At 37.0% G+C, this 27723-nt stretch overlaps 2 protein-coding genes and 2 long non-coding RNA genes across 4 annotated transcripts; 2 read left to right on the forward strand and 2 right to left on the reverse strand.

Moving 5' to 3' along the window:
* The first annotated feature begins 405 nt into the window (after positions 1-405).
* On the forward strand, positions 406-15353 carry Polr3A (RNA polymerase III subunit A). The gene is made up of 24 exons (XM_089855184.1): positions 406-583; positions 666-807; positions 877-1026; positions 2546-3036; positions 3097-3196; positions 4001-4414; positions 4738-4833; positions 4893-5033; positions 5923-6120; positions 6212-6347; positions 7021-7584; positions 8776-8933; positions 9005-9160; positions 10289-10493; positions 10573-10665; positions 10734-10829; positions 11316-11467; positions 12147-12233; positions 12297-12479; positions 12546-12730; positions 12790-12889; positions 14159-14227; positions 14906-15039; positions 15121-15353. Exons 1-24 carry the CDS (start codon positions 540-542, stop codon positions 15200-15202), a joined length of 4176 nt encoding a protein of 1391 aa, XP_089711310.1. The 5' UTR covers positions 406-539; the 3' UTR covers positions 15203-15353.
* A 999-nt stretch (positions 15354-16352) lies between these two features.
* Positions 16353-19663, forward strand: LOC149618689 (uncharacterized). Its single transcript, XM_089855205.1, has 5 exons — positions 16353-17025; positions 17115-17491; positions 17556-17746; positions 19029-19117; positions 19183-19663. Exons 1-5 carry the CDS (start codon positions 16699-16701, stop codon positions 19498-19500), a joined length of 1302 nt encoding a protein of 433 aa, XP_089711331.1. The 5' UTR covers positions 16353-16698; the 3' UTR covers positions 19501-19663.
* On the reverse strand, positions 19654-23930 carry LOC149618690 (uncharacterized). The gene is made up of 2 exons (XR_016375434.1): positions 21925-23930; positions 19654-21870 (listed from the first exon to the last, which is right to left on the reverse strand). It is a non-coding gene; the product is annotated as an uncharacterized LOC149618690 (long non-coding RNA).
* A 728-nt stretch (positions 23931-24658) lies between these two features.
* Positions 24659-27520, reverse strand: LOC149618691 (uncharacterized). The gene is made up of 2 exons (XR_016375433.1): positions 26774-27520; positions 24659-24833 (listed from the first exon to the last, which is right to left on the reverse strand). It is a non-coding gene; the product is annotated as an uncharacterized LOC149618691 (long non-coding RNA).
* Positions 27521-27723: the final 203 nt, after the last annotated feature.

A 27723-nucleotide genomic window follows, 5' to 3' on the forward strand; every position in this document is an offset into this window, starting at 1 on the left:
AATACTCCATGGAAAACTCCAATATGGGAATTGGGAAAGCAAGCATGATATAGGCATAGAGATAGGAGGTATATATGTTCCTATCTCTATGGATATAGGTGGCAGACTGGCAGCTGTGCAGTCTGGTAAATAGCACACTTACTCTGGTCGAGACCAAAACCACTTTATTAATTGCTTGGACCAGTTTTTAATTCAAGAAGTGGGGACTACTGGTCCTCAGGACCAGTTTAGTAATTACAAATCTATAGGACCGGTAAGGGGGGACAAGTTCAAGGACCTGTTTATTAGGACACTTGGGGGTCATTGGTCTCTAGAACTAGTTTAAAAAATATTCTTATTTCCTGGACTGACAGAATGTGGTAAACAATCATTGAAACTCGAGTCGTCTGCTTCATTCCTCGTGCCCGGTTTAACCACTGCCTTTTAACAGTACACGTGTGACGCGAGTGTCATTAAAATAATTGAATTGTTGATTAATTAAATAATGTTGAAATTAATTAATATTATATTAAGTCAAGTATTTTATTAAAACTGCAAATATGGTGAAGGAGCAATTTAGGGAGACTGATGTTATCATGAAAATGTATTGTTATCATCAAAATTACAGCTAAAATTAAGTTAATTAAATCAAATTAAATTTAATTAATTACTTTTGAATTACGTAGAAGCCATCTCAGCTTTGGCGTACAGAGTCCTAATGACATGCGACAGCAAGCTCATTTACATTGCGTTAGCAAAAGCTTATATCGGCAAGATGTTCCGACAGGTCACTTGCCAGTACCATTTGGGGTTCTTGATAATAAAATGGTATCAAATAGACCCTAATTTACAATCAGGGCTTGTAATTTAAGGGTTTAATTAATCCCTGAACCTTAGGGAACAAGTCAAAAAGATGCATCATGCGAAACATGTGGCAAGAACCTCAGTGATTGCATCGGTCACTTTGGATATGTAGATTTAGAATTGCCGGTATTCCATTGCGGATTTTTCCGAGCTATAATAACCATCTTGCAAAGTATTTGCAAAGTATGTTAAGCACAAATGGGATGGGCTAAATTTAAGAATAGCCCCTGCTCTTCCAAACTTAATAAATCATATACCAAATGAAAGCTCACGCCTTCCTCTATTCATTACACACCATTATAATGAGCGCAAACAATAATTAACATTAAAAAACGAATTATATATATATAGCAGTGCCAAAGGCTTTGCCGGGATTCGCTGTGATTATACACCCAGCACGTTCCGTTTTGAATGAAATTTAGCGCGAGATTTGATAAAATTCGCGCGCGACGTGATAATCGTGGCGCGAGACACGGAGCGTGTCACGAGAATTTTGTTAATATAAAGGCAGGGCGTTATGCGATTGGTCGGAGGATCTTCTTTAAAATTATCCTTAAAATCTGAACCTAATTTGAATTTTAAAATCATTCGGAAGTATTTCCTGGATGTTTCGCTATGCAGACTGGTCTTATAATTAGTAGAAGATTCGATAAAAAATCACTGGATTTTCTACTTCACCCTCCCTTTAAATAAAGAAACTAAACCTAACCTTAAATAACGTGTAAATTATATAAAAATAAAATAATTTACGCGGAATTTACGCTTAATGAATTTTGTTAAAATTAGTAAAACATTACCTTAAATCATAAATTTTAGGTTAGGTTAGGTTACGTTTGGTTTGGTTAGGTGCGTTTTGTATTTTTAAAAATGCGATTCTTTGATCACTGAAACTTTAAATGTTTGAAGATATACTTATATTCATTTTTTGTAACGGACGTGCGTGTATCATCATCACAGCGAGTCCCGGCAAAGCCTTTGGCACTGCTATATATATAACTAGCTGTTACCCGCGGCGTCGCTCGCGTAAAATAAGAAGTTCCATCAAAATGATATAAAGAATGGGCAGATTTTACTGATGACAAATATTTTGTAGCACCCTAGGAGCCAAGGCACTCGGCGTTGCCCGTCAGCCCGTCGGGACATTTTTTATTTTTTTTCACTCGGACATTATTCCAAAAGGGTTTTAAGTTTTTGGCCGCCATTTAAAAAGAATGCAACAAATCGAACCCAAAAGACCATTCAGCCAGCTCATTTATAGGTTAAAGGAAAGCAGTGTACTAAATATTTGCGAAATCGGTTGAAACACGCGGTCTTTGTTGCATAGAGAAGATTTTTTACATTTCTGGGCGCCATTTTTTAAGATGGCGGCGGATTGGAAAAACCTTTCTTAGTACGCGCCTACTAGTTATGAGTAACGTTCCTGCAAATTTTCAGCCTTCTAGGGCAAACGGTTTGGCCTGGGCGTTGATTATCAGTCAGTCAGTCAGTCAGGACTTTGATTTATATAGATATAGATTAGTTTTTTAATGTTAATTACTGTTTGCGCCTATTATAATGGTGTGCAATGAATAGAGTAAGGCGAAGCTTTCATTTGGTATATGATTTATTAAGTTTGGAAGAGCAGGGGCTATTCTTAAATTTTGCCCCACAACCCACAAATGTCGGTTATTTACAGTTTTATAACTTAATATTTTATTATTAGTCATGTAGTCGTATTTTGTTGCCAATTGAAGAACGAGCAAAATACATTGAAATATTGAAAAAACCAAATTTGGGTTATTTGCAAAAAAAGGCATTGCATAAGAAAATTATCGAACGTTGCAAGAAAGTTTCGGTTTGCCATTATTGCCAAGCTATTAATGGTCAAGTCAAAAAATGTGGCCTGTTGAAAATTCTGCATGAAAAATTTAAATTCACTAAAAAGAATGATCAAGGAAAGTCGCAGTTTTTAGCGGAGTTTTCCGCGGCTGTTGAAAGTAATAAGGAAATTGAAAGCCATATCAACAAAGCGGCCCAAGAAGTTTTGAATCCTCTAATTGTTTGGAAGTTGTTGAAAGAAATTGAGGATGATGATATTCCTTTGTTGTTAATGAATCCCGCTGCCGGGAAACCCGAGGATTTGATCCTAACTCGTATTCCGGTACCCCCACTTTGTATTAGACCATCCGTTGTGTCTGATCTAAAATCTGGAACGTATGTTGGGGTTTTTGATACTATTTCTTTAAAAAGGTGTTTCTAACTCTTATTCCTTAGTAATGAGGATGATGTCACAATGAAGCTGACTGAAATCATCTTTTTGAATGATGTTATCATTAAACATAGAGCATCTGGAGCTAAGATTCAGATGATTGTTGTAAGTAAAAAGCGGTGGCCCACCAGTGTTGAGACTTCGCTTAGGGGGAGAGTTAAGCCTTAGTCTAACTAATAGGCCTTGGCGGATTGTGTTAAGACTTTGCTTAAGGGGGAGAGTTAAGCCTTTGTCCAAAAATTAGGCCTTGACGGATTGTGTTAAGCCTTTGGTTAGGGGGAGAGTTAAGCCTTAGTCTAACAAATAGGCCTTGGCGGATTGTGTTAAGCCTTTGCTTAGGGGGAGAGTTAAGCCTTAGTCTAACAAATAGGCCTTGGCGGGTTGTGTTAAGCCTTTGCTTAGGGGGAGAGTTCAGCCTTAGTCTAACAATAGGCCTTGGCGGAATGTGTTAAGCCTTTGGTTAACGAAAGAGTTAAACTTTACCATTTAGTCTAACGATTACATCTAGGCGGATAATGTTAAGCCCTTATTATCGGAAGACTCAAGCTCTAGTGACTGTCAATTAGGCCAAGGCCAATTGTATTAAACCTTCGATGTTTGATTAGCGGAAGCGTTAAGCCTTAGTCTAACTAAGCCTTGGCAAGGCCTAATTAGACGTTAAGCCTTTAGTTAGTGGAAGCGGTTTAAGCTTTAAGGTGGAATTCATAAACGTCGGACACAACGCAATTTAGTACAGGCGAAGGCAGGGCGTCGTGCGCAAACGTCCTGCCTTTGCCTGTAATAAATTGCGTTGCCTCGGACGTTTATGAATTCCACCTTTAGTCTAACAATTAGGCCTTGGTGAATTTTCATAAGAGATTGGCTCCACTTCACACTGCCATAATTTACAAAATTAATATTCACCAATAGGAAGATTGGGACTACCTACAACTCCAATGCGCTCTTTACATCAACAGCGAAACTTCGGGAATTCCCTTAGCAATGCAACCGAAAAAACCAACTCGTGGTTTTGTCCAAAGACTGAAAGGAAAACACGGTAGATTCCGTGGTAACCTTTCAGGAAAGAGAGTCGACTTTTCAGGACGTACAGTAATTTCACCTGATCCCAACTTAAGAATTGATCAGGTTGGAGTTCCGGTACACGTTGCGAAGATTTTAACATACCCAGAAAGGGTTACAAAAGCAAACTTAAAACTCATGAAAGAACTAGTCATAAACGGAAGTGATACCCATCCTGGAGCAAATTTCATTGAACAAAAGGGGAAAACGTTCAAAAGATTTTTAAAATATGGCGATCGCAAAAAAATTGCGCAGGATCTCAAAGTATTTAAATTGGCCTTATTCCTGATCAGCGCCATCTACCCATAGCGGCGACTTTGAGAACTACTGTAATCGGCAAGCCAATCAGATCAGATGTCGCTAAAATCTGGTGACGTCACTGACGAGCACTCTCGTCTCGGGGGTCTTACCAAAAATGACGTCACTAGATTTTAGCGACATCTGATCTGATTGGCTTGCCGATTACAGTAGTTCTCAAAGTCGCCGCTATGGGTAGGTGGCGCTGATCAGGAATAAGGCTAATTGGCATTAAACCTTAAATTAACATTTAGTGGCTTGAATTAAGTCATGTTTTATGAAATTTTCAGTATGGTGATATTGTAGAGAGGCATATGTTAGACGGAGATGTGGTTTTGTTCAATCGACAGCCATCTTTGCATAAACTCAGTATCATGGCGCATCAAGTACTTTTGAGGAATAGTGTTCTTACAATATTCGACTGGCTAATAAATATACCTTATAGGCCAAAATTATGCCGCATAGAACGTTTCGTTTTAACGAATGCGTTTGTACACCTTACAATGCTGATTTTGATGGTGATGAGATGAATTTACATCTTCCCCAAACAGAGGAAGCTAGAGCGGAAGCTTTGATTCTAATGGGGGTAAAATTTACTCGACTACTAACTTAAAGCAAAGCGCGGGTCACTTGGTTCCCCTACAAGTTGAATTTTCTTTTGAACTCCAGTTTTGGCTTGGCAAAGACTTGTGGCCGGGATTTATAAGTTTACTTACAAGTCCCGCCCACAAATTCCTCTAGCTTCGCCAAGCCAAAACTGGAGTTCGTAACGTAAAGTGAACTTATAGGGGAACCACGTGATCCGCCCTTGGCTTAAAGCATGGCGCGGCTCCAGTGGATCCCCTACAAGTTGAATTTTCTTTTGAACTTCAGTTTTGGCTTGGCAAAGACTTGTGGCCGGGATTTATAAGTTTACTTACAAGTCCCGCCCACAAATTCCTCTAGCTTCGCCAAGCCAAAACTGGAGTTCGTAACGTAAAGTGAACTTATAGGGGAACCACGTGATCCGCCCTTGGCTTAAAGCATAGCGCGGCTCCAGTGGATCCCCTACAAGGGGACTTTATTCCTGAGCTCCGGGTTTGGCTTGGCAAAGGCTAGTGGGCGGGATTTATACATGCACGTATAAATCCCGCCCACAAATTCCTCTAGCTTTGCCAAGCCAAAACTGGAGTTCGTAACGAAAAGTCAACTTATAGGGGAACCACGTGATCCGCCCTTGGCTTAAAGCATAGCGCGGGTCACGTGGATCCCCTACAAGTAGACTTTATTCCTGAACTCCGGGCTTGGCTTGGCAAAGGCTAGTGGGCGGGATTTATACATGCACTTATAAGTCCCGCCCACAAAAGCCTCCTGCCTACGCCAAGCCAAAACTGGAGTTCGTAACGTAAAGTGAACTTGTAGGGCAACCACGTGACCCGCGCATTTGCATCAAGTTTCAAGTTCTATACATGACATGCTACTGTTATAATCCGCAGACAAAGTCTAATTTGGTCACCCCGCGTAATGGAGAGCCTTTAATCGCTGCTATTCAGGATTTCATCACAGGTGGCTATCTTCTTACGCAAAAGGACGTTTTCTTTGATCGATCAAAAGTCTGCCAAATTATTGCCAGTCTCTTTGCTGATAAGGATATTAATACAGTAGTTGATTTACCACCGCCCTGCATTTGGAGGGTAATAAACGTCATTCCGATATCCCCTAAGCCTTGTTGTGAAGTATTACGTGAATACCGACTCGAGTTTACTAAGCCTTTGACTTTAACAGCCTCAAGCCTTATGGAGCGGAAAGCAAATATTCAGTTTAATGTTACGTCCTAATAAGAGATGTCCCGTTATTGCTAACTTGGAAACCAAAGGAAAGGCTTATGCTGGAGATAAGGATATGTGCATAAATGATTCTTGTACGGTGGTTTTGTTTAGTTGAACTCAGGGTTCATACAAACCTTGAAAACCTGGAAAAATCCGGGAAATAAATAGTTGACAAAAACCTCAGGGGAATTTAGAATTTTCAGTAAAATTCAGGGAAATCAGGGAAATTTGCGTCAAACGGGGGCCGAGTAATCAAGCGAAAGGTTAGTAAACATACAGTCCATAGGATTAACATTACACTATACTTTGGAGGCTCATAACTCTGGTTATATTTGAGATACGGGGGTGTCCTTTGAGTATGTTATAGTCCTATTTGCCCCCCATCCAACCATACTAAAAACATACGGATACGACAAACAGGGGCCGAGTAATTGAGGAAAATGTTCATAAACATACCCCCTCCATAGGATTAACATTACACTATACTATACTTTGGAGGCTTATAACTCTGGTTATATTAGAGAAACGGGGATGTCCTTTATGTAATAGTCATATTTGCCCTCCCCCCTCCTCCGTCGTCAACATTTGCTCCATAGGATACTCCATATAGGGAAAAAACCTGGAAAATTCAGGGAAGCATACAGGGAAAAACCTGGAAATCTCAGGGAAATTTGTTTTCATCCAAAAGTTGTATGAACCCTGACAGTTGATAGTTTTTGAAATTTAAATCGCGAGAACTTATCCCCTGTTACAACTCCATCACAGATGTCATAATCCGCAATAGCGAATTGCTATGCGGTTCAATGGACAAGGGAACTTTAGGCTCTGGTTCTAAAAGCAATATCTTCTATATTCTACTTCGAGATTACGGAGAAGTATACGCTGCTGATGCTATGTGGAGATTAGCTAGACTCGCGTCATATTATATGCAAAACAGAGGATTTTCCATTGGAATAGGCGACGTAACACCCGGATTAGGTTTATTAAAAGCCAAAGAAAAGCTCTTGTCCGAAGGTTACGCAAAATGCGAGGAATACATTCAAAAATTAAAGGATGGAAAGTTGCAACCGCAATCGGGTTGCACGGAAGAAGAAACTTTAGAAGCCATGAGTTTGAAGGAATTGTCCGTTATTCGAGACCATGCTGGAAAAGCTTGCTTAAAAGAGTTGCATAAAACGAACAGTCCGTTAGTTATGGCTTTATGCGGATCGAAAGGATCCTTTATTAACATCAGTCAGATGATTGCTTGCGTTGGACAGCAAGCTATAAGTGGACATCGAGTACCAGATGGATTTGAAAATCGTTCATTGCCACATTTTGAAAGACATTGTATGAATGTCGTCATTTAGTTAAATTTGCGCAAAGGGCGGCTCCGTTGATGCCCCTGAAAGATGCCTTTCTCTGCTACACGTTGGCTAAGCTTGGCAAAGGCTAGTTAAAGGGAGGGTGAAGTAGAAAATCAAGTGATTTTTTTTATCGATTCTTCTACTATTTATAAGACCAGTCTGCATAGTGAAACATTCAGGAAACACCAATTCCGAATGATTTTAAAATTCAAATTAGCCTTATTCCTGATCAGCGCCATCTACCCATAGCGGTGACTTTGAGAACTACTGTAAGCGGCAAGCCAATCAGATGTCGCTAAAATCTGGTGACGTCATTTTTGGTAAGACCCGAGAGTGCCAGTTAGTGACGTCACCAGTTTTTAGCGACATCTGATTGGCTTGCCGCTTACAGTAGTTCTCAAAGTCGCCGCTATGGGTAGATGGCGCTGATCAGGAATAAGGCTAATTAGGTTCAGATTTTAAGGATAATTTTAAAGAAGGACCTCCGACCAATCGCGTAACGCCCTGCCTTTTTGTTAATTAACAAAATTCTCGTGGCACGTTCCGCGTTGAATGAAATTTATCACGAGATTTGATAAAATTCGCGCGCGACGTGATAATTGTGGCGCGAGACATGGAACGAACGTGCCACGAGAATTTTGTTAATTAACAAAAAGGCAGGGCGTTACGCGATTGGTCGGAGGGGCTTCTTTAAAATTATCCTTAAAATCTGAACCTAATTTGAAATAATTTTAAAATCATTCGGAATTGGTATTTCCTGAATGTTTCACTATTTGCAGACTGGTCTTATAATTAGTAGAAGAATCGATAAAAAAAATCACTTGATTTTCTACTTCACCCTCCCTTTAAACCAACGGCAGGAACCAATAGAGTGCTGTCAGTTGTGACGTCAGATCCAAGGTTAAACGTCATGAGTCTGCCTTTAGCAATGGGCGGCCATGACAGTTACCGTTTTTTCTTTATGGGAAAACAGCATGGGTGACGTCACACCGGCGCTTCTGACAGCACTCTATGGGACCTAGTGTGCATTAGGTCTGATTGGTTCCGCTGCCTTTGGCAAGGTAAAAATTCGTGTCCTGAAGATTAGCCAGCATGCTAGGGGTGATCAATGGAGCCGCCTAGTTATTACTTAAAGTAATTAACCATCCATGATTAAAACAAAAAATCACTTTAGCGAAAACGCCTGCCGCTAAGGGATTCGTCGGAAATAGTTTCTATTCCGCTTTAACACCGACGGAGTTTTTCTTCCATACAATGGGTGGAAGGGAAGGCTTAGTCGATACCGCAGTTAAAACTGCCGAAACTGGTTACATGCAACGACGTCTCGTTAAAGTATATTAATTATTTACTTAGGAATAACAATTAACTGTCTGTATTGTATTGTAATTGTAATACTTAATTAGTCCCTAGAAGATCTGTGCTCGCATTACGATATGACTGTTCGAAACTCTGTTGGGGATATAATTCAGTTTAAGTACGGAGCGGATGGTTTGGATCCGGCTGCTATGGAAGGGAAAGATAAACCTGTGGATTTTAAAAGAGTTCTGGAACACGTTAAGGTACGCGAACCTTAATTTTTTTTAATTTCAATAGGGTTTGTAGGGAACCTGGATAAGTCCGGGATTTGGTAAATGAGGGGGAAAGTCAGGGATTTAAAGTTTTGCCCTAAAAGTCGGGGATATCGTTTGGTATATCAAACTATGCTTTGAGCAATGATAAATATGGGCCTGTTGTGACCAGGAAGTAGGCTTTGGTAAACACCTTAAGATGGTCAGGCATACTGGAAAAATTTCGTCAGGGATAAGCTGGAAAAGTCAGGGATTTAAAGCTTAAAAGTCTGGGATAGGTCAGGGATTTAAAGCTTAAAGATCTGGGATAGGTCAGCAGGGTTCGTACGGAACCTAGATATCCTGGATAACCTGGATAAGTCAGGGATATGGAAAATAGGAGCAAAAGTCAGGGATAAGTCAGGGATTTAAAAAAAATTCCTAAAAGTCAGGGATATGTCAGGGATTTCGTTTGGTATATCAAACCATGCTTCGACCAATGCTAAATATGAGACAGGTGTGATGAAGTGGGCTCTGGTAAACACCTTAAAATGGTCAGGGATATTGCCAAAATTTGGTCAGGGATAACCTGGAAAAGTCAGGGCTTTTGAAAGTAAAAATTTCGTACGAACCCTGGTCAGGGATTTAAAGCTAAAACCTCTGGGATAGGTCAGGGATTTAAAGCTTAAAAGTCTGGGATAGGTCAGGGATTTAAAGCTTAAAGATCTGGGATAGGTCAGGGATTTAAAGCTTAAAAGTCTTGGATAGGTCAGGGATTTAAAGCTTAAAAGTCTGGGATAGGTCAGGGATTTAATCCTTAAAAGTCTGGGATAGGTCAGGGATTTAAACCTTAAAAGTCTGGGATAGGTCAGGGATTTAAACCTTAAAAGTCTGGGATAGGTCAGGGATTTCGTTTGGTATATCAAACCATGATTGCTTCGAGCAATGCTAAATATGGGCCAGGTGTAATTATGAAGTGGGCTCTGGTAAACACGTACTTAAAACGGTTAGGGACATTGGCAAAATTTCGTCAGGGATAAGCTGGAAAAGTCAGGGATTTTCAATATAAAAATTTCGTTCAAGTCAAGATCGGGCATTGGACGGTCTTTAACTATCATGCTGACTTAATATTTGTCGTAGGCTAAATTTCAATGTAAAAGTGAAGAACCACTTGACCGAGATGAACTGGAAATGTTGGTTAAGCAAGAACTGGAGGGAAAAAACTACGAACAGTGTGGTAAAGATTTTAAACAAGAGCTGAAGGAGTTTTTCAAGGATTATTGCAAAAGACTTACACTGGTTCGTAGACGTTTTCACGTCATTGACATCAAAAGCGCATCTCCTGGTTTGTGTAGTAATTTTTTAAATGGTGTTACTACGCAAGGTGAATAACACTCGTGTTCAACATTAATTTTTCGCTTCAGTATTGAAACAATTGGAAAGGTTAACCATGACGCAGTTACAAGAGTTTTTCGGTGTTTGCAAGGAAAAGTTCTTGAGAGCGACTCTCGAACCTGGTACGTCTTTTTTTGTGCCGGTGTCGGGTTTTGGGATGTAAGTTAAATATGAGTTACTCGCTTAACAGGAACTGCCGTCGGTGCTATTTGTGCTCAAAGTATTGGTGAACCAGCTACACAAATGACTTTGAAGACCTTTCACTTTGCTGGTGTAGCTTCTATGAGTAAGTTCTCAATTTATCGGTTCCTTAACGTAGGTCAATGTTAAAGAGGACATAAATCTGTAATAATTTAATGTTCTCGCCAATGAATTTTACAGAATATTAGCTGTAATTGCATTAAAAACAAACTGTTACGTGGGTTGATAGTTTAGCAAGTATTTATAGTTTTGAGGTATTAAAGCAGGTGTCGGCTTCTATCGCGCCCATAGTATGCTTTTTAATCTTCTATACACAGATTTTACCTTGCCAAAGCAGGAACCAAGTTTCTTTGAACCACGCTTTTAATAAGTCACATGACTATGTATAAAATAATTTTTGCCCCCCCCCCCGACGATGCCACTTTACAGTCACTTTAAAGGGGCACCAGAAATTATCTTTTTCATTTCCCCATTTGTCTGAATAGAAAAATCTAATCTATACTAATAAACATTGCCAAAATTATTCAAATTCTTGTCCTTTTATGTAAAATGTCATGTAATATCTTTTCAGACATTACACAGGGTGTACCTCGTATAAAGGAGATTATTAATGCTAGTTCAAATATCAGTACCCCGATTATTACTGCAAACCTAATGGATAATAAAGACCCCGAATTTGCTCGAAGAGTAAAGGGTAGACTCGAAAAAACTTCTTTAGGAGAGGTAGGTGGTTTACATTATAACTAGAGGTGTGCAAGTCCAACTGCGAGTAGTGAAAAACTGGACTTGCCAAATCCTCGAGTCCAATAATTGTAAAAAAATAAAAGTCCAATTAGGGACCGTCCATAAACTACGTTACACTTTTATGGGGGGGAGGGGGTTTGTAAGTTTGTGACGGTCCGTGACGAGGGGGGAGGGAGGGGTCCTTCGATGTGTGACGTCACATTTGAAATTAATTTTATTACGAAGTCAGTAAGAGGTCGATTGACCCTTTTGTTATAGAAGAAAAAAAGACAACGTTTCAAAGTCCACCGTGAGAACGACCTCTACAATAATTTAACAATATGTTTATTCCATCATCGCCAAATTGTAAGCAATGATCACCTACTTGGGTCCGTTGGGGGGGGGTTAAAGAAATGTGACATGGTTTTCAGGGGAGGGGTCTTAGAAAACGTGACCAAGTGTGATCAGGGGGGACGGGGACGGGGGGGTCAGAAAATGCCATTTTATGCGTGACGTAGTTTATGGACGGTCCAATACTAGTCCCCAAAAAAAAAACTTTCGCAGGGGACTCGCGAGTACTCGCAAATTTCTTGCAAAACCAGTTTCGACTCTCATGCGAGTACTCGCACAGGCCTAAATAACCTAATTTATACGAGTAAAATTGTTGACATTTATTTAGGTTTCCGAATACCTTGAAGAGGTTTACTTGCCCGATGATTGCTTTATTCTTATTAAATTAGACTTGGATCGAATAAAATTGCTAAAAGTAATTAATTATGATAGACACAGGCCTCTTTCTCAAGCAGCTACAATTTTTGATTAATTTCAGTTGGAAGTTAGCGCAGATACAATAAAATACTCCATCTGCACGTCAAAACTCAGAGTTAAACCTCAGCATGTAACTGTTATGAGTGACTCGATATTGACAGTCAAACCAGTTGACACGAAAAAGAGTTCCTTGCATTACGTACTTCGTAATTTAAAAGAGCTACTCCCGAGTGTGATAATCAAAGTAAGCCTAAATTACCCCCAAACCCCCAAGTGTTAGAAGAGGAACTACATTACCTTACATCATTAGGGTCTTCCACATATCAGTCGGGCTGTAATTCACATCGATGATTCAACTGGAACCACATATTACAAATTACTGGTTGAAGGTGATGGTTTACAAAATGTTATGGCTACTGTTGGGGTTTTGGGATCGAAAACTTCGTCTAATAACATCAAGGAAGTAGAAAAAACACTGGGAATTGAAGCCGCTAGGTAATGAAAAGAATAAGGTGGCATTAGTTCAATTAAAAACGGACTTAATTACTTTATAGGACTACGATTATTAAAGAAATTCAGGGGACAATGGAGAACCATGGAATTAGCGTTGATTTGAGGCATCTTATGTTATTGGCTGATTTAATGACATGCCGCGTAAGTTTCTACTTTTTATCCTTTTAGGGACACTAAGTTGGATAGTCACGTTATATGAATTCAAATATTTTCAATCCACCTTATTCCCGATGCGTGGACCAAGGCTTAACCACGAATTTTAAATGATGCATTGCCTGCTTCAGTTGAAAAATATTGAAAATGGTTCGACTCTGAAGCAGACAATGGAACATTTTGACCGAGGTTTGTCTGTTAAAAATCGCTTCCTAAGCCTTGGCACACGCATCGGGAATAAAGGTGGGTTTCCAAACGCGCTTGAACAGCTAAAAGATTGAGCTCAAGCTTGAAAATTTCAAGTTTACGCTTAAGCTCCAGGTCGGTACCATTTCCGAACTCGCTTTTTAAGTAGCTTGCGATTGAAAATCGCGTCAAGCTTATATCTGTCGTGAGTAGATATTTGCTTGAGCTTAGACAGTTCAAGCTTGACGTCATAGACGTTTTGGCCAATGAGGATCAAATTTCATATGGCCAAGGCCTAAGTTTTTATAAATTCGGACTCGGAGTTTCGGATTGAGAAAGTCAAATCAAATGAAGATGCTTACACAACGCGAATTGAAAGAATTAATTAAAAAGTAAGCAGGGAAATAAAGAAAAGGCGGTGGTGAAAGAAATATTTATCTAGTTATAAATAAGCCAGCAATTTGGCATAGACGAAGAAAATATAGATACTGTGGAATGCCACTGCAAATTTATTGCAACTGAAATGAAATTCTCAAGTAGGTTCAATATAGTTTTATCAAGGTATTTTGCTATTCAAATAGCCTTTGAAAGTTTGAGGACAAGTGTAAATCTATGTGTTTTTGTTTGGCTTGAACTTTGAAATTAGTTGATAATACAACTGAATTAGCAACAAATTCCGTTTTATAAGCAAACGTCGTTTCCGCTGGTTGATAATCGCCATTTCGATTTCAGAATTTTTTGAACTGCTACGCGAGCTAAGCAGCTATTTTTAGATTCTTTGGAAACAGGTAACGCTTGTGCTGATACTTATGCTACGGCGCAAGATGGCGCTAGTTATAGGAGCGCTTGAGACGCGCGGATTTTGAAACGCTCAAGCTCAATCTTTTTGACTTTCAAGCGCGTTTGGAAACCCGCCTTAAGGTGGATTTCACTTATATGTTCACTTGTATCTCAATTTCTCGACTTGAGAAGTTCAAGCCTTGTAATTAACTAGTACAAATCAAGTGCTTGTTTAAATTAACTTTTCTGTTACAAGTCTTTCTAAATTGATTCGAACTATTTTGTTTCCAGGGTGAAGTTCTGGGAATAACTAGGTTTGGTTTGGCTAAGATGAAGGAAAGTGCTTTGATGTTGGCTTCCGTAAGTTTAAATTCATTTACAAAATATCCCTATTTCGTCTATTTTGAAGCAAATGTCAGCTCCTGTGTCTGTGTGCCCCTAACATTCTAGCTAATCTTCTACACACCAATTGGCCTTATTCCTGATCAACGCCACCAAGGCGTAGCGGCGACTTTTGGAACTATAATAATACGGTAGCCAATTACAGGTGGCGCTGGAGTCGATGGACTCTGTTATTTTCTATGTTTTGTTGATCTTTCTGAATCATGTGAATAACCAAGGCTTAACAAGCGATATGGTTTCAAAAGTATTAAAAGTTGATTTTACCATTCTTATTCTGTCTAATATTATGAAATAAGACTTTCGGAGTAAGTTTTCATTCGATTTTGGTCTATTTGGAGATTATTAGGTGAATAATAATTAGTTAAAACATGTTTTGAAGCGGTAATAATCAAAACATAGAAAATAACAGATCTCCATCAGAGTACATCGACTCGGTGGCGTTGATCAGGAATAAGGCCAATTTTACCTTGCCAAAAGGCAGGAACCAATCAGATCTCGCCTATGAGCCTGAGGGCGGAGCTAAAACTAGTCTTACAAAGCTTAGCAGGCCAGTTAACTCCACCCCTAGTGGCACCATCTAATGGCATTTATTTAAACTAAACTACAACCAAGGCTTCCTTTGATTTTTTTTTCTAGTTTGAAAGAACAGCGGACCATTTGTTTGACGCAGCCTATTACGGACAGCGAGATGAAATCACGGGTGTTAGTGAGTGTATCATTTTAGGTATACCCATGACACTCGGAACCGGATTCTTCAAATTACTGAGACAATATCCTTTTTACATGAAACTCTATTCCATTTTTAGGCCTATTTGTCATGGTTCTCGTAAATTTCCTTAGCATATGTTTACAGTTGATAAAGAATCATCAGTGCTACCTCCAAGAAGAGTTAGGAACTTTGATTGTCCAGAATTCCATATAAATATATCATGAATCATGTAAAATAAACCTATTTTTTATTAAAAATAGGCTTAAGTTATTTTTTGTTTTGTATTGAGGTAAAAAATAAAATGCCAAGGCTTAACATTAATGGTCTCTCTTTTTGTATGTAATTCAATTTTGTAAATAAAATTTATAGTAATGATCATTGATGCGTATCGACAATCATATATTTTCCGTATTCCTATGTATTGTTTAAGCATAGCCCACTTGATCACGCACGCTGGCTGCACGCGCTCTAGAAGCCCGTCCAAACGACTTTTTTTTACATGTTAACTCGCGAATACGGCGCGTCACATAGGTTCGGTATAAACTTTCAAACCCGTCTGGTTTTAACATGGGCGTCTATGGAAGGGGACCAGTTTTATCAACCTTTTTGGCCCAAATAGTGCATCCACTGGTTCAAATCTCTTGAATTTTTAATGAGACGTGTATTGGAAGGTTTGATATTATCCTGTAAAATTTCAAGTCTTCAGCTATAATAGTTTTTTTTATAAAAAATAAAAATCATCACATAGTAGAGAAATTGAAGGATTTATTTCTCTACTATGTGATGATTTTTATTTTTTATAAAAAAAAACTATTATAGCTGAAGACTTGAAATTTTACAGGATAATATCAAACCTTTCAATACACGTCTCATTAAAAATTCAAGAGATTTGAACCAGTGGATGCACTATTTGGGCCAAAAAGGTTGATAAAACTGGTCCCCTTCCATAGACGCCCATGTTAAAACCAGACGGGTTTGAAAGTTTAGACCGAACCTATGTGACGCGCCGCATTCGCGAGTTAACATGTAAAAAAATCGTTTGGACGGGCTTCTAGAGCGCATGCAGCCAGCGTGCGTGATCAAGTGGGCTATGGTTTAAGTAATAGGTATTTAATGTTTAATTAAAACGTCTATTTTTGCTTTCAGAGTTGAGGTTGAGGACTTAGTAAAAAAACGATGCCAAGGCTTAATGTTAATGGTCTTTTTTTTCATGAAATTTAAATTTGTAAGTAAAATTTATAATAATCATCTATATCTTACTCGGTTATCATCTTCTCCCGTATTCGTATGTATTGTTTAAGTTAATAGGTATTTAGGTTTTATTTAAAACGTCAATAATTAAAGAGGACAACAACCGGCTCTTTCGTTCTGCCGTTGGTTCCGCGCAATATTTGAATTTTTATGTCCTGTTACGTCACGCCATCTAGCGGTGGCCTTGAATGAAACTTTCAAAAAATACGTTGGAGAACATGTGGTCGGTTATTTCGTGGGCTTCATTTTTTAAATCGTAACTAAAAGTATTTAACTAATTTTAAAATTAAGTGCGGTTTACTATTTTTCTATCGAAGTTTTAACTATAGTTAAAGTTTCCGAAGTTTTACTTTGTGTTAATGATATAAAAATCGAAGTTTTCGTTAAGCCTTGGCTGCTATCGTAATCAAGTTCAGGCTGGTTTTTCTTTTAATTTTTTTTTTAAACTACGATAACATTTGGTTTGCCAATGAATAACGTCGAAATTGCGAAGAAGAAACGTAACCGAAAGAGAAAACAAAACCAACCTGTTGATTCTAGTAAAACCGTAACTACTAACCCATCATGTATAAATGGTACTGGACTGAAACATCAGGTTAGTAGTACTAGTACCTCAGGACAAATTGATCGGAAGGCCAATTCAACTCAGGAACGTTTAAAAAAGCGTAAAAGGAATAAAAAAGCATTTAGTGGCGCTATTAATAAGGGAAACCCTTCAAATTCTACTACTAAAACAGTTGTAGTCTATCCCAAGGACCAAGATAAAGTATCGAGCAACTGGAAACAGTTATTACAGGTATGTATGTTTATTATATATTTATTTAATCTTAAACTCAAATCCAAAATCGGGAGGCTTACATTGTGATGTTGGTATCACACCACTAGACCTTAGATAGTGACAAAACCAAATCAACAATGGATAGCCCAAAATCGTCTCAAAAACGAATCCAGCGAACATCGTTATGGAATTGTAATAAAGTTGTTAGAAAAGGGGATGAAGTTGATGTTGATGTTCAGGAGAATTCAAATGGACGTATGGTATCGCAAAAACGAAAGAATGCAACAAACAGCGGTGGTCAATCGTTATCTAAAAGCCCAAAAATAAATGGGAACTCCTCTACAAATACAAACGCTTCCAAATCCATTTGGTTTGACGATGTTGATCCTGATCTGTTAGAGCCAACAAATTCCATAGAATTGAATAAACAATCGCGATCTGACAAGAAAGAAAACTTTCTAACCAAGCCAGGTTCATTTAAAGGGTACATAAATATTTCTCATAAGTCGTTTTTTGTTTTGACGTAATGATGTAATCGTTATTGACAGTCTAACGAAAGCAATTGGGATGGATTGTGAAATGGTTGGAGTAGGTGACGGAGTGGATTCAATTTTGGCCAGAGTTTCTTTAGTTAATCAAATGGGGAATTGTATATACGATAAGTTTGTCAAACCAACTGAACCAGTGACTGATTATCGAACTGAAGTTAGCGGTGTTCGACCAGCTGATCTTGAAAATGGTTAGTATTAATGGGGTTTTTGTGTTGTGTTGTGTTTCAAGTTGCTGTGAATGAATTTATATGGCTTTAGAGGGTTTGTAAGGGTTAGAAAAGCACAAAATTCACGAAAATCCCGAGGGGGAAGACACTTGAGAACTCAGGTGTACAATAGTGTGCTACCACGAAGCTAGGGGGGGGGGGAAACTGTGACGTCAATATTGGGTCCCGAATTTGTATTGCCCAAGCTGACGACGTCTCGCGACTGCCAATATGGTCACCTGAAAATAAGGTAAGAGATAAGAGCATGTGACGTCACTTCAAAGTTCGTGGTAGCACTCTATATGATTTGAACTCAATGTACTGTCAAAGCTGAACTCTTGAGTTCCGAAGGATTTGAACTCAATGTACTGTCAAAGCTGAAATCTGAGTTCCGAAGGATTTGAACTCAATGCACTGTCAAAGCTGAACTCAGGTGTACACAGAGATTCAAAGTGTCTACCCCCTCGGAAAATCCTCCTAAACCCCAATAAATAACCATGAGGTAAAGTCCAATTCTATTGGAGACCAGAGAGGGGTGTGGCTTAGTCATTCCTCAACTTAGGCTCTGTAAAATTAACCGCCATTTTGAGGGAAAGGGGGGGAGTCCCTCCTGCCCTATCCCAGTATCCCTATAGAGAGGTTTCAGTTGGCTGAGTAGTACGTCACAACCTCCTAAGTCTTACCACGTTTCTGGCAGCCATATTGGTCTATTTCAGCTTTCCCTCCACATTCATCCCACTAATATGGCTGTGAAAATTATGTCACGAATCTTAGCTCCTCCCCCAACCAAAAACTCACTATAGGGACTTGGCAGTACTACGTCATGCAACGTCAGGCTACCTTCCACTAGTGCTAAAAAACATACCAGGAAGGGGGGGGGCTTATATAGCTTTCATTCTGTTAAAAAAACATACCATAATGGCGCTGGGGGCGGAGTTAAGCCCGAATTGCCAAGTCCCTATTCTGTTTTCACGCGTATTAACCCACGTCATACCCTCCTACTTCTTACCAATGTTTTGGCGGCCATGATGATGGAAGTCGTCAGCTCAGGCCTTACAATTTAGACTACCAATATTGACGTCACGTCCCCTTAGCTCCTCCCCTCTTAGTACCACTCTATTATTGTGGGGGCGGAGTTAAGCCCGAATTGCCAAGTCCCTATACTAGAGAGAAAAAAAACCATAGTTCAATTGAAACTCCGTGAAAGGCAAAAATCAGGAGAAAAGTCATACTTTGAAACGAAAAAACACCTTTTCACGTTTAGCTGAAGACTTCTCCGTAGTTCAGAAAGAAGTATCAGACCTCTTAAATGGCCGCTTACTTGTTGGGCATGCCGTTTACAATGACTTAAAAGTAAGAAAGATACCAAGGACTAACAGCAACCCCAAAGCATAGCCCTAACAATGACCCATTACTAGGTTTTATTCCTTGGCCATCCAAGACATAAGATTAGAGACACTTCAACGTATAAACCATTTCGAAAACTGTTTAATGGTAATACGCCATCCTTAAAGAGATTGGCTGAGAGACTTCTAGGTGTCAAAGTTCAAGAGGGTGAACACAGTTCCGTTCAAGATGCGCAAGCGACAATGCGGCTCTATACTATGTACAAGCGACAATGGGAAACTGAAATTAAACATAGATCGGCTATGAATAAACGCAAAATGACCGGTAAAGCTGGTAAATCCGTTCCAATATCACCTGGTACTTCAAAAATGTCCCAGTTAAAAATATAATTTTCAATTAGACAAGTTAGGCTTAGCAATTAAGCCTAATTCAACCAAAATTGTAAAAAAAATAAAAATCTATAAAAAAAGATATTATTTATGAAATATTGTAATTTTCTTTTATAATTGTATGATTTTTGACAAATAAAACAAAACTGCGATGAAAACAAAAGCTATTTCTTTTTATTTAATTTAATTAGGTGCCAACATTAACAAGTTTTTCTTATTAAATAATTATTTAAGCATTAATAAGTACAATTTCTGCTACCAAAAATTATGTAACGAAAAAATTAACGTTTTGCGTTTCTACATCGAACAAAAAAACTTGCACAACTTCAAACTTGGGTGTGGTATGGATGGAGGATTATCTTTGGTATTAACGTCATTATAACGTTAACTTTGTTTTTTCCTTCAATTTTCAATTGAAAACACAAAATTCTTCACTGATTTCTTAAACCAACATACTGGTCACTTGTGGCAACAATTCCTCCCTAAAATCCCAAGCAAATTTAAATGGGCACTAGATTGAGCTGCAATAAATATATTTCACTGTAGCAGGGTGTAGACAATGTTATGTTTGACCAGGGATAGATTTAATTTTAGAAGTAGGAATGGAGAACAGAGTAATCTGGGCGCGCGTCAAAGTCCCGGACGGACCCCCTTCCACGGAAAAGGGGGGGGGGTATGAAAGAAGAGGCGGCCGGGTCATAGCGACAGAGATAAAATGGAATTACGTATTTAATTTTTCGCCGTCCTCGTCAGCAACGTCATCAAAACGTAGTTTAAGTGAGCCAGCCAATAAGATAATTCAAAATTTTCGTTACGTGTGACCGAGGTAAAAAGGAACTACGTATTTTTCGCCGTCTCCGTCAGCAAGGTCATCAAACCGTAGTTTAAGTGAGCCAATAAGATAATTTAAGCTTTTCGTTACGGGTTGGAGGGAGGGGCTCTATACTGGGCAATAAGTCGGACTGAGTAAATACTAACAGTCCTCCATTCCTACTTCTAAAATTAAATCTATCCCTGGTTTGATTTGATGTATTATGGCGTCATGAAAACGATGGATATTTGCCTACAACATTGTCCAATCTAGTGTCCTTTTAAATGGCTATTGATTTGAATTACGTTGGCAATTCTTTAAAGCTAATGTCGGCTCGGCTCGGCTCGGCTCCTGTGGCACCCCTAACACGCTGGCTAAACTTCTATAGCAGCGATTTTACTTTGCCAACGGCAGGAACCAATCAGAATTCGTTAATATCGAGGACAGAGCTAAAAACTAGCCTTTGTTGGCTGAGCTCAACGCGCGAATCAAGTTACTCAACTCCGCCCCTCGACTATGGCAGAATCTAACGTCATTTGTTTAAAAGTAACTAAAAAACGGCAGAGACTCGCTTTAAAATTGTTCAAATGTTTTTATAACTTGCTAGGCCTAAATCGTAAAGCATAAAAATTTAAAATAAACTGCGAAACAATTATCTTAATTAAAATTTTGAGGCCCCACTTTTTAGTTATATATTTAACATTTGTGAATCTATAGATATAATCATGGCCATTTTGTTATATAGTTTATATCACAATTCAAATTTTTTTTTGTTTGGTTTGGTTTAGTACTTTAGTACCAATTAACAACATTACATTCTTATCTTTCATAATTTAATATATATATGATTTAATTTCGAATTTCAACGTAGTGGGACCTCGGAAGAGAAAGCATTAAACGTATGCTAAAAACCGCGAAATTAAAATACTTCATTTTGACTATGATACGATTCAAAATAGTTCGTTTTTAAATCGAATGTATGTACAATTCTAGACAACACTACTATCTTATTAATCTTAATTATATATAATCATAATATATGTATTTTTCTCCCATAATTTCCTGTGCGAACCAATTTTCAACGACAACTATATATCCTTCATTCAAGTTGCGCCAATATCTCACTAAAAATTTGTAATTTAATTAATTTTAGTTAACCCTTAACCCAATTTTTATAAATCGACTAGAATGTTTTTTTTTTTATTTTTTTAAGCTCAAATATTCTATTTATGAAAATAAACGTTTATAATTAAATTTAATTTGAAATATTTTTTTTCACTCTTAATTTACGTACTTTCCAAGTTTTTATCTTTAAAAATTTATTTAAGGTAAATTCTAATTAATTTGGCTTTGTAAAATTTTTATGTATTTTAAAGGAATCTGCAATTATAACACCAACCCTTTTTTATTTGGTACGTTATTTAACGTACTTTCATCTCAACGTATTCACTGCCCCAACATAATTTAACATACTTTTATATCAACATAATTTAACGCGTTTGTTATTTCAACATCATTTAACATACTTTTATCTCAACGTAATTTAACGTATTTGTTACCTCAACATAATTTCACGTATTTGTCACCTCAACATAATTTCACGTATTTGTCACCTCAACATAATTTAATGTATTTGTTACCTCAACATAATTTAACGTATTTGTTACGTCAACATAATTTAACTAATTTGTTACCTCAACGTAATTTAACGTATTTTTACCTCAGCGTAATTTACCGTATTTTTACCTCAACGTAATCCAACATACTTTTACCTCAACTTAATTCAACATACTTTTATCTCAACATAATTTAACATACTTCTACCTCAACATAATTTAACATACTTTTACCTCAACTTAATTTAACACACTTCTACCTCAACATAATTTAACATACTTTTACCTCAAAATAATTTAACATACTTTTACCTCACAATAATTTAACATACTTTTACCTCAACATAACTTAACATACTTTTACCTCAACATAACTTAACATACTTTTACCTCAACATAACATACTTTTACCTCAACATAACATACTTTTATCTCAACTTAATTCAACATACTTTTACCTCAACTTAATTCAACATACTTTTACCTCAACATAATTTAACATACTTTTACCTCAACATAATTTAACATACTTTTACCTCAACATAATTTAACATACTTTTACCTCAACATAATTTAACATACTTTTATCTCAAAATAATATAACATACTTTTATCTCAAAATAATATAACACTTTCATTTCAACACAATTTAACATACTCTTTGACTTTTATTACCTCAACGTAACTAAACGCCTTTCATTACCTCAACATAATTTAACACCTTTGTCATCTCAACGTAATTTAACACATCTGTTAAATTATAAAAAAAAATATTTTTTCATAACTGTGGCACGTTTAGACAATCCATAAAATACGCAACATCGTCCAAAAAACCTTCCAACTTTTTTAAACTTCGAAGCTTTGCGCCACCGACAATAACAATTGCTAGCAAAAAACAATTAAAAATAAATAATTCTAAGAACACCTCATGTAAATATACATAACCTCAACACCATTATTAAAATTCTTTTTTCTTTTTTTTGGGTTTTTTTTTGTTAAGTTTTAAGTTAAAAACTTTCGCCAACAATTCCCTCATCATAGAATATGATAATTACCAAATAATTTTTCCCCCATTATTATTCTTAACAGATGTTATATATTTTTATTTGAACCATTCAACAAACTTTGACCCTTTTTATTTTTTCCTCAAAATTCCAACCTCTAAAACATCCAATAACATTTCGTCAACACCGATATAATTTTAACTATTATATATTTATTTTTAAATATATATATATATATATATTAACTTTGATGGTTAATAAATTAAGTTTTCTTCGCATACCTACTCCATCAATTAAATTAATTTAATTTAATTAAAATTAGTGCAGGGGGATATATCATTTTTCCAAGTAACTTTACCCCCATTGCAAAATATAAATTAATAAATAAAACATTTTTTACTCCCGGAAAATTAACTTAATGAACTCAAACCCTTCTGCGACGTACTTCTAAAATAATTAATTTAACCAGGGATTTGTGTAATTTTAAAAGCAGGAATAGAGAACAGGGTATATTGGGCGAAAGTCAAAGTCTAAGAGTACGACCTCCTTCCCCGGGAAAGAGGGGGGGGGGTATGAAAGAAGAGGCGGGACATTGCGACAGAGGTAAAAAGGAACTACGTATTATATTTTTCACCGTCCTCGTCAGCGACGTCATAAAAACGTAGTTTAAATGAGCCAATAAGATAATTTAAACTGTTCGTTACGTGTTGTAGGGAGGGGCGAAAGTCCACGACCTAACTCCCGGGGAAAAGGGGGAGGGTATGAAAGAAGAGGCGGGTCATAGCGACAGAGGTAAAAAGGAACTACGTATTTTATTTATCGCCGTCCCCGTCAGCAACGTCATAAAACGTCGTAGTTTCAATGAGCCAGCCAATAAGATAATTCAAAATTTTCTTTACGTGTTGTAGGGAGGGGCTCTATCTAATCCGGGGCTTTGTTAAGGGCCATGAGTCGGACTGAAATAACAACTAACCGTTACCGTTCTCTCAAGGGATTTGGCAGAACTACGTCATGTGCTAAAAAACATACCAGGAGGAGGGGCTTAAATAGCTTTCATTCTGTAGAAAAAAAAACATACCATAATGGCAATGGGGGGGGGGGTGGAGCTAAACCCGAATTGTAAAGGCCCTATCCCTACTTCTAAAATTACATAGATCCCTGCAAATTTAACTAATTAAACTATTGTTTAATGTGAATACTAACTTTTAATAACGAATTATAAATTAAACTCCCAACCATTTTATTATTTTTTTTTTGCGATAATACTAAGTGATCGAGATATATATTTTAAACTTGCTCAACAACCTCTTTGCGTTTAAATTTTTGCCGTAAACAGCTGTGACTCTCTTCATCATATAACTCTTTTGAATATCATCAAAAAGAGGGCGTAAACTTTATATAGCAGTAAAACCCCTCGTGGCAACTTCGACTTAGCATTTTAATATTATTTTTTTTTTTCGATAAGAGGTGAATTTTTTTTTAAATAACATTCCTCTTTTTTAGTAATTTTATTTAGGCAGCATCAACACTATCACGGGTAACTTAACCGCGCTGTTAAAAGTGGTTTTTATTTTCCCATAGCGCCCATTTTTTAATATTTTTTTTTTTTAAACTATCGTCCAAAACACACTAGACATGCTATGCTGTGGCTTTTGGTGAGGCTTATTTTATTTTTTTATTTTTTTTTGACAGTTTGTTTTAATTTGACTTTTGTTTTAAAACGATGGTTGTATTTTTTTGTAAATTATTTTGTTGGTATTATATAAGATTTATACGGCTTATTTATTTGTTTAAGCTTTCAATTCGCATTCTCGAGCGATATGACCAAATTCGCCACATTGGAAGCATTTGTTGCTACGTGAAGCTCGGCAATTACGAGCTATATGACCTTTCTCGTTGCAACTGCAAAAAGATAAAAATTTCATACACACAAACCGAGTGTTGTCGTTCTGTTTTGGATATGGTGTAACTTGAAACTTCAAGGTGTACAATTTTACAATGGTGCTATCTATGAACTTGCAGGTTACGATAACATAAATGAAAGTATCAGGCATGTAGAAACGAAAGCGGAATTTTTTACTGATTTACAAAGTTTTCACATTAATTTATAAACAGCCAAACATTTTAGTATTAATATGATGAATTAAAAAAACTTAATTTGGCATTAAAAACTGCATAATTTGATACAGCGTTTATACAACTTTTGGAGAACGTATTTTCCCTGAGTTGCAGGTGCAAGACTACCTATTATCCGCAGGAGTGGTTTTTTTGGAAGTAATAACTACGGGAGTGGTTTTTTTTTGGAAGTAATAACTACGGGAGTGGTTTTTTATGAAGTAATAACTACGGGAGTGGTTTTTTTTGAAGTAATAACTACGGGAGTGGTTTTTTTTTTGGAAGTAATAACTACGGGAGTGGTTTTTATGGAAGTAATAACTATAGGCGTGGTTTTTATGGAAGTAATAACTACGGGAGTGGTTTTTTTGGAAGTAATAACTAAGCGGGAGTGGTTGTTTTGGAAGTAATAAATACGGGAGTGGTTTTTTTTGGAAGTAATAACTAAGAGGGAGTGGTTGTTTTGGAAGTAATAAATACGGGAGTGGTTTTTTTGGAAGTAATAAATACGGAAGTGGTTTTTTTGGCAGTAATAACTACGGAAGTGTTTTTTTTTGTTTTTTTTTTTTTGAAGTAATAACTACGGAAGTGGTTTTTATGGAAGTAATAACTACGGGAGTAGTTTTTATGGAAGTAATAACTACGGGATTAGTTTTTATGGAAGTACTAACTACGGGAGTGGTTTTTTTGGAAGTAATAACTACGGGAGTGGTTTTTTTGGAAGTAATAACTACGGGAGTGGTTTTTTTGGAAGTAATAACTACGGGAGTGGTTTTTTGGAAGTAATAACTACGGGAGTGGTTTTTATGGAAGTAATAACTATAGGCGTGGTTTTTATGGAAGTAATAACTACGGGAGTGGTTTTTTTGGAAGTAATAACTAAGCGGGAGTGGTTGTTTTGGAAGTAATAAATACGGGAGTGGTTTTTTTTGGAAGTAATAACTAAGAGGGAGTGGTTGTTTTGGAAGTAATAAATACGGGAGTGGTTTTTTTGGAAGTAATAAATACGGAAGTGGTTTTTTTGGCAGTAATAACTACGGAAGTGTTTTTTTTTGTTTTTTTTTTTTTTGAAGTAATAACTACGGAAGTGGTTTTTATGGAAGTAATAACTACGGGAGTAGTTTTTATGGAAGTAATAACTACGGGATTAGTTTTTATGGAAGTACTAACTACGGGAGTGGTTTTTTTGGAAGTAATAACTACGGGAGTGGTTTTTTTGGAAGTAATAACTACGGGAGTGGTTTTTTTGGAAGTAATAACTACGGGAGTGGTTTTTTGGAAGTAATAACTACGGGAGTGGTTTTTTTAGTTGAAGAAACCCCTTGAGCGCAAACTTAAGTTCCAAAAATTCCGCAACTTCCTTAAATTCTACTAAAAATTATAAAATTTGATAAATTATAGTCAATTCATTTCCCTGAAATTTCCAGGTTTCTACGAAGCCTGCTATAATTTCAACAATCTAATATAACAATATTAATCAATAGATTTTAATTTAAGAATAATAATTGTTCAATTCCCCCTCCCCCGCCTCAAACGCCTTCATTTTAGTCCCCCCCCCCCCCCAAATAGTTTTCGGAATATTGTAGCTCTAATAAACCTTATTAGCGGGTTTAAAAAGAGATGTTCGTGTCAACATGGTAAAAACTCTTGAACGTGCGCACAATAACTAAATAAAGGTTACAGGCTTCACGGCGTGCTAAGCTAAGATACTTATACGCAAAACTCACCGATAACAAACAGTATCATCCGTTTCGGCCAAACTTTGACCAGACTCTGGACATTCTCTACTTATATGTCCAGAACCACCGCAATTGTAACACTTGCGTTCGTCCTTGTCACCATCGGGGCAATCCCGAGAAATATGACCAACTTTTCCGCATACGTAGCACTGCGTAACGCGTTGATAATGCCGGAAGATTGTGTAGCAAAAAGAACATTAAACAATTCACGGTGAAAATCAAAATATGCCTATAAAAAGAAAATTTCTCAAGCAACATATTCAAATATTTAGAAATGATTCAATTTGTAATTAAAATGGGTCGAAGATACAATTAAGGACCGAATTAATTGAAACTGAACTGGCAACTTCTAAAACAAAATAGGCTTATAAAATGATAGTTAAATCTGTAAAAAAATAAAACGTTTAACGTAAACAAGGATAAATTAGAAGAGTATTGTAGCGTAAACTTAAAAAATAAATAAAAATGTAGATGTATGGGCTTTATGTCCAAAGATATGGCCAATATTAGCACAACTGTTTTACATTGTTACCTAATGCAACATGTAACGAAGTACTGGTTGTGACAAAAGTTCATAACTATCACGCCACGAAAAGTAATTAAACGTTTAATTAATTAATACCATAGTGTTCGCAATTAAAACTTAGGAACTACGATATAAGTTGCCTGTTCTGACTGCAAATTAATTACCATAGATTCCTCCGAAGTCTCGATCATGTTTAATACATTATTCTACGCTACACCTTGACTTTTGTACAAATTTGGCTAATATCTCCGTTCTTATTAGCTTAAGTCCACTCCCATTAAAATTTCTTGAATTAAAATTATGTTTTCAATCAAAATTAAATTTAATTACTTCCCTTAGCGTCAGGGTTCGAATTAAAAAAACCCGACAGGGTTTTTTTGGGGGGGGCTTTTACCTACCATAAAAACCCACT

The sequence above is a fragment of the Phalangium opilio genome, unplaced genomic scaffold (genome assembly GCF_054372755.1).
Source record: "Phalangium opilio isolate 3A_F unplaced genomic scaffold, DU_Popi_V2 ptg000209l_1, whole genome shotgun sequence".
Taxonomy (NCBI): domain Eukaryota; kingdom Metazoa; phylum Arthropoda; class Arachnida; order Opiliones; family Phalangiidae; genus Phalangium; species Phalangium opilio.

Excerpts from the sequence above, each read along its gene's own strand:
- Polr3A (XM_089855184.1), top strand. The coding sequence starts at position 540 with ATGGTGAAGGAGCAATTTAGGGAGACTGATGTTATCATGAAAAT. Across the intron at positions 6,348-7,020 it reads TATGTGCATAAATGATTCTT|ATGTCATAATCCGCAATAGC; the intron begins GTACGGTGGTTT and ends ACTCCATCACAG. Across the intron at positions 15,040-15,120 it reads TTCTTCAAATTACTGAGACA|AGTTGATAAAGAATCATCAG; the intron begins ATATCCTTTTTA and ends GCATATGTTTAC.
- LOC149618689 (XM_089855205.1), top strand. The coding sequence starts at position 16,699 with ATGAATAACGTCGAAATTGCGAAGAAGAAACGTAACCGAAAGAGAAAA. Across the intron at positions 17,492-17,555 it reads AAGCCAGGTTCATTTAAAGG|TCTAACGAAAGCAATTGGGA; the intron begins GTACATAAATAT and ends CGTTATTGACAG. Across the intron at positions 17,747-19,028 it reads ACCAGCTGATCTTGAAAATG|CTGAAGACTTCTCCGTAGTT; the intron begins GTTAGTATTAAT and ends TTTCACGTTTAG.